At 38.4% G+C, this 7343-nt stretch overlaps 1 protein-coding gene across 1 annotated transcript in view; it reads right to left on the bottom strand.

The window, feature by feature from the left end:
- pggt1b (protein geranylgeranyltransferase type I, beta subunit) overlaps positions 1-7343 on the bottom strand; it is a 21025-nt gene that overhangs the window by 10914 nt on the left and 2768 nt on the right. Inside the window, exons 3-5 of the mRNA XM_010776146.1 lie at positions 5412-5476; positions 4746-4897; positions 3943-4075 (exon numbers count right to left, since the gene is read on the bottom strand). Of these exons, the coding sequence (XP_010774448.1) occupies positions 3943-4075; positions 4746-4897; positions 5412-5476 (350 nt within the window). The remainder of the gene's footprint in view (positions 1-3942; positions 4076-4745; positions 4898-5411; positions 5477-7343) is intronic.

Here is a 7343-nt window from a genome sequence, read left to right as displayed (position 1 = left end):
GAGCTTTAGGTAAGAAAAATCATTATTACCTCCCCCCCCCAACTCGCCTCGACACATAGTAGTGCGAATTTCGGGTATGTCTCCAAAAAGGTGGAATGGTTTTATTTTTATTACAAGGTTAAAATGTCTATCAACGTGATAATCACTCTAATCTCAGCCCAAGACTCGAGACCATTCGTCATGTATCTGGCTAATGTAAATCCGGAGTCACAAACAAAAAGTTAAGTTCCACCCACAAATCGAAGTACAGACGGTAGTACTCAGAGAACATGTTGAGTTCAGGGGTCTCGTCTCCCTACCACGTTAAGTGGAGATGTGGATTCCGCATAACACTCACTTCCGTAAATTGTGTTCTCACAAAAGTAATGTACCGAAGAGAACACGCGTCTTCCACACAGTGCTGATAAGGAGAGAGAGAGAGTGCTGTGTCTGTCTGTCCCTGTCTGTCTGTCTGTCTGTCTGTCTGTCTGTCTGTATGTCTGTCTGTCGTCTGGTCTGTCTGGTTTGTCTTCCGGGTCAATCATCAATCTGATATATTGACGAAGTACAGACTTTCAATATATAACTACGTAGACCGGTGGAATGACCAGCAACCTAGGTTTTACAGTAAAATCGTATGTTCGATCAACAACCACTGACATTCAGATGTCTTTTGCTCTGATTAGACCAAAAAGACCAACTTTAGTGACCCTTGCGATCTGTAAAAGGTGATCCGGTGTAAATACAAACCTGACCGTAGGGTAACATACTTGCTGTCTGGCCTGAGGTTGGAACAATCTGAAAAGGGTGACCTGACAAGGACAATAACACACGGTAACACATAAAATAAACATCCACTTGGCGCCAATACAGGGTCTGAGAAATACATACATTGGAATAAACATACCAAAATTACCCAGATAATATATTTTTTTTATGTTCTTGTTTACATATTTTGTGGAAGGAGGAGTTTACGTTTATGAAACATAAGAAAACATAGACCAAGGAGTAACGGTTTTGTTTAACTTGTTTATGCTTTATATAGAGCTTTATGTAATTTAACTAAATGTTCATTTATGTTTTACGTCTAGTCCGGAGGAGACTGTGACTACTGGAAATGTGCGGGTGTAAATGGAAAGTCACGTCCTACTAACATAACGACATTATTGACCGAGAAAGAAGGAGAAGGTGTCAGTTTGCTAATTACCCAAACCGGTTCCTCGACCCGCTCTCAGTCGTACCACTTAACTAGTAGAACATTACACCCAAATACTGAAACAATGATCGTATATGTGTTGGTTATAGTCGGACTTAGCGGCAAAGTCGTAGTTCCACCCACCATTCAGGTTTTTCAGTTTAAAGTACTTGTAGTAGGTCACAAGTGTAGTCCAATTTTTGTAACCACCCACGGAGACGTCAAAACACATACTCCCCGGCACCTTTAACCCGAATACCCTCATTGAACCAAAATTTCCTAATCGTAATGTTAGGAAGAGACAATCTATGTAACAGAGTAATTAGAGGTCGGGCGAATTGAGTTTAAATTTGTAATAAAAAGAGTGTGTTTTAGGAACTAGCATGGTGTGTGTAAAAGTTTCGTTACCAAAACCTCGTATAGATTGTTGAGTATATGAAACTGGTCCATTCTGAAGGACAATTGTGACACTGCCAGACGTAATTTTACTTCATATCTCTTTATAGTTAAGGGTCATCTTTAACCATTAAAGGGAAGGACGTTATTTAATTTGTCAGAAGTCATTCTAAGTAGGGAGAAGACGTTTGAGACAGACTCCTGCCCAATGTGTAGTCACGTCCACATGTCAAACAACGGGTAACGGGTAGTAGGGAACTGCAAACACAAACAATTGTGGTTCTGGAGCGTGTGACACGGAATTTACACGTGACTGTAACCAAAAACATCTGCTACCACAAACTTCGGTGAGAACATCCCAAGTTATGACTTTGTACCATAATGTCTTTGATGCACGGTTCAAGTATATACGGTGGGAGACGGAATACATTACACACCACCGACCGAAAATAGAGCGTACGAAGGAGATATAAAAAGCCATGGGATAAGAAAGTAGAAAATCGGATACGTGAGAACTAAAGACTTTCTCACGAAAAGAGTGAATTACATGAACTACAGGTACTAATTGTATGACATCGGCACTCCCCTTGTGTTCACCCACGAGGCCACACTTATACACGTGGTTGGACGACAATCTTTATTAGACGACACCAAAAGGACATTTCGTCAAACTAAAAGTCTAAATACAAGCAGAGGACTAGAAGGCAACGGCAGGTCGTCCAAGCCCCAAGGTCTGTACAAACTAATCTCTGGTTCAGACCTGTGCAGCCGTCTAAATCCTGGCGACTGGGTGTGTAAGGTGGGGGTGGATAAAAGAAACACAGGAGGGTGTTGTGTTGCTGTGTCGTGATCTATTGTGTCGTGGCCCACTGGTGAGCGCGAGCCAAGAGGATTTTCCACAAATGTTTCTCTACTCTAATTTTCGTTCTTAACTGTTCTCCTTAAATCTTTACTACTTTCTGTGACGAACAGCCGTACAGAAAATTGTCTGGTACAGTATATAAGTTATGTTTGGTGACTACGTCATCAGAGACGTACGTTGTATAAGATAAGGTGAGGTTTACAATATTTATATTTTTTTTCCGTCGAGTATTGTCGGTTAACGGAGCTGATGGGGATGATTGTACTATGACTGAAGAATTTTCATATGTAATATTTTTTGTGTTCTATTGTATAAGTATAGTTACGTACGATAGTATATTTCCTGTTTTTTTGTTTTCCACTTATATCAACTTAATTTGTTTCAGAAAATTTTTCCGGAAGATAATTATAATAATAATTATTGTCTATACGAGTAATGTTAATAAATTATTATAATAATTTTAATTATTATTATAATCAGACTCTGTTGATGGTTTGAGCATGGTAATACTTCATTAACGGCTATATTTGATCTTTACATATCAGTCCAGTGCGCTATAAAAATTAATCTAAATCATCAAACTTAGAGGGTTATAAACTTTTTTACTTCGAAATAATATAATGGTTACATTGTCGGTTTGTTGTTTGTTGACCTATCGAGGTGCAACACTATTGTCAGGATTTCTCTACCACTGTTTACTTAACATCGATTGTCTATAGTTTGTAAACGACATTTTTTTTTTTTCGGTTTGCGTCTGTTGGGTGTATGACAGAGGACGTTATTCGGGACATTATTGTATACTACAGACAGTAAGGTTAACACTCAGCACACTTGGGTTGACCCTTTGACGGATAAGGTTACCATTATGGTTTCCTTAGTTCCAAATTAAATTAACCTAAACAAATATTACTTAAAATGACATAAATGAGACTTACTCAGGTCCCACGACCTAGCATGACGGCGGTATCTGGAGAGACACAGACTACCTCGCCGACCCTCTCCGCGACTCAGTCGCCCTTGACCTTGTCCCTAGCTTTCGACCACATAGTACTTCGTCGTCTTCGCCGAAGGTTGCCTACGCAGCGGGTTGTTTAGGACATCTGTGTAAACTGAATGAGGAAGACCCACCCCTCGAGCGATCTCCCATGCGGAACTGTCACGATTCGTTATATTTTCTATTAAAAAGTGGGGGACATAAGATTGTGTGAATACGGAAGTATAAACAGTGTAATGTCGAAACTTTCCTTAATTACGCGCGTACATTTATTATAAAAGAAGGATTTCGAGGCAGAGTGCCACCTACTAAAGGTGGGTGGCTTATTCTTCCCATTCGAGTGTGGAGGCAGTGCTTTGAACGGTGCAACGACAAAGGGTGTTCCATTAGGAGGTCTTTCTGTTGCCCTGGAATATAGGCCTCACTGTATTTATCTATGCATTAAAAACAGGTGCAGCTAACACTCATCCCTACAGTTTCATGCAGATGTTCTTTTTTTTTTTTTAAAACACTCACCAAACTTCCTGTGATGTACTCAATGGCCTTTTGCATGTCCATGCCGGACCAGTCATCCAGCATGTAACAGATACTGGCTGCACAGTAGATGAACCGTATATCATTTTCACTTCCTTCTGGAACAGCGTAGAAACTGGAGGCAAGAGGAAACACAGACACAGCGAGCCACACAAACCGGAGAGTTACAAAAACAGCTGAAAGAAGGATACATGTTTATGTTCAGAATGTATAGCATTTAAGTCTTATCATAAAAAAGCCTGTCAGCTGTAATTGAAAAGGGGTTAACTCTGATTTATGTCTAAAGGTAATGTTGTCAGCCAAACATGATATATATACACAGTGCGTGCGGAACACTACTGTTTCATGACCAAATGTAACTTTATGTCCAAATACAAAAATAGTCCCTCTAAAAGTGTTTGGTGATGTCAGAGATTCCCTTCCCTCTGCCAGTATTATCTTCTTTTTCCTCCGTGGGAACTTTATGGGAGTCACCCTCAAAAAAATGTAGAGACCAGGAGGAATCAGAAGCTACAAAAATGGTGGACAGAGTGCTAAAACAGTCAAATTAAGTGTGCCAAAAGTTTTCAAAATAAAAGTGAATCTGGTGTTGGCTTTCACCCGCTTGGGGGACCATTAACTCTTGTTGAGCAGGGGAAGAGGGGCCGACTGTGAATGCTTTTAACAAGCCCCAGCCGAAAATCTTACTCATTCTTCCCTTCAGGCTTTCAGTGTTTATTTGAGTCAGAGACAGTGTCAACATGAATCCTATTACGAGTGCAAATGTGTGTTTGTGCGTGGCTGACCTGCCGTCCTCCAGCTGCAGCGCTCTGAGACCAGCCAGACAGGCCTGTTTGTCGACCCGGCTCAGGTCGTCTCCCAGTATTACCAGCGAGCACAGTCCAGTGTAGGTCATTGCTACATGGCCACTGTCATATGGATGGAGAACACCTGGACCCTGAAGAAAATAACAAAATGATAGACATTGTTCATATCATTATTTATAGAAGCAGTGAAAAAAACACTAGTAGTTATAAAGTAAACATCTGATGAAAAAAAGATTTGAAAAACACTGACTAGGCCAGACCCATCAAATGTTTAGACAAAATAGAGCCTTTTTTGGGAAATGACTCGGGTTGGCAAAGCTCTTACATCACCAACTATGTCTCAATGGGAAAGGGAAGTAAAACCAAATGTTTTTAAGATTATGCTTATAAAACTGGAAATGGTCCAAACCCACTAATGTGAGAGAACGGATTGGCAAAATAATGAAAATGACAGAAAAATATGTTGAGATGAATTCATACAAATGGTGAAATAGAGGAAATATCAGATCACAGCAGTGAATACTTTGACCAAAAATATATCTTTAAGCTAAAAAAAGCAAGGAGGCACTTAACATTTGAGATACAAGACACAATGATTGTTCAAACATGGATCAGTTCTACAAACAGTGAGGGGTAAGGCTGTACCTTAGTGCTGTAAGGAATTCCAATATGTGACGATCCTCGAAACCCACAACGACTAATGTTAGCTTCTGGAAGAGAATAACAGGAGAGGAGAAGGTAGATATGTAAGGAAGCATCATGTACTAAAACATCAAGAAAAACAGGAACAAGAAGGCTAGAAAAACATGTACTGCTGCCATCTATTGGCCATGATGGAAACATCAGAACCCCAATTTACAATATGTCATCATACTGCAGCAGAGTACACAATGTTAGCCAGTTTTAAAATAGGATATCCAACCACTCTGAGAACAATATTTTTTTTCAATGTTTCATCATCATATTCTGACATGGGTTAAAACACATTGATCATGTTACACTACATAATAGGTAGTGCAATGCCTACTAATTGATGAATTATTTCCCTTTCAAATATGCATTTGGTCAAGCTATAAAGGGTATGTTAGAGCCAGTATATTTGATTTGATAAGAAAGTTATGAAGTTATACAACATAAGCATTAGGGCTGCTCGATTATGGCAAAAATCATAATCACGATTATTTTGGTCAATAATTGAAAAAATAAATTTACTTTGAAAATATCCATTTATTGAACTTTAAAACAAATACAAATAATAATTTGAACAGTATCTTTTTAACTGTTGATTACCCTGAAGTATAATTCTACTGAAAAACCAATACAAAAATAAATAAAATAAATGATACATTTATATTTACATTTAAATAAATAATATCAAAAATAATAAATACCAATAAACAAGATCAACAAATATTTTTGAGCGCACTTCCACAAGCTACTAAACATATATTAATATGATAAATAAAAATAAATTAGACCAAAAATAAATTAGATCAAATATGTTGCAGTGCACTGTCACAACCTAGCAAAGCAAAATACAATTATTATTATTATTATTATTTTTTCGATTATGTTGTTTTCGTAATTGTGGCAGGTCCAATTCATAATTGCGATTAAAATACGATTAATTGCACAGCCCTAATAAGCATTATTAAGAAAGAAAGAATACCTAAGTTGTTTATTTGAGTTTTGCTTATTTATTTTGAATATTGTAATGGCCTATTTTCTTTGTTGCATGTGTAAAAGTTTGTTATTTTATTTTGAGCAAACACATTGCAACATCCTCTAACCATCGGAGCCCAAGCAACCCTTCAAACTGTAAGTAATTTAAAGGAAAGAAACGAGTTAAAACTGTCTGTTTAAGGCGTCTAATGGCTTGATAGAAAGACAAGGAAGGAAGCCACGACAGGGTATGTATTATTCATGTATTTTCAGCACGCTAGTGTTGAAAAAGAACGGTCTGCTCAACAAGTTTTGGTTTTAAAAAGTAACAACATCAGGGACATAAGACATAACATCTCGAGTGCCTCCCAAACAGCATATTTACCTTTAATGACAAAAGCCCAACCAGACACCAAACATATGGCGGCAACGAAATAGAGACCAATCAAGCACGACTATCTCAACATGATTTCTGTTGTATTGAATAATTAAATAAATGGGCATCTAAACAGATGGCTGAGAGTTGCTTGTTAGAGACAGAAAAACACAAGTCATTAAAAATGTAGAGACAAACTTTCCCTGATGAACAGAGTTAGAGTTTCAGGTGAGGGAAGGAGGACCCGGAAAGCTCGGTTTAAAAACCAAAAAGTTTAATAATATTTCACAGACTTCACAGAGTTTGACAACTCTGAAGTTTGTCTTCCTCCTCTCCCACCCTGATGAAACTATAGACCCTTATAAAACAACCACATGCAGAGACTCCCAAGCATAAATATAGATAATATAATATATCTTAAATGTACAGTGTTTCCCACAGAATTTGATTCTATTTGTGGGGGCACCGCACCTCCCCCCTCCCCGACAAGAAAAGCCAAAGGCCCCTTAACCTATTTGCGTGGCCCACGCATTCACCCC

Source organism: Notothenia coriiceps, unplaced genomic scaffold, assembly GCF_000735185.1.
Source record: "Notothenia coriiceps isolate Sejong01 unplaced genomic scaffold, NC01 NC01_scaffold00016718, whole genome shotgun sequence".
NCBI lineage: Eukaryota > Metazoa > Chordata > Actinopteri > Perciformes > Nototheniidae > Notothenia > Notothenia coriiceps.
The sequence above is the reverse complement of the archived record's forward strand: the minus strand, read 5'-3'. Positions and strand labels throughout refer to the sequence as shown.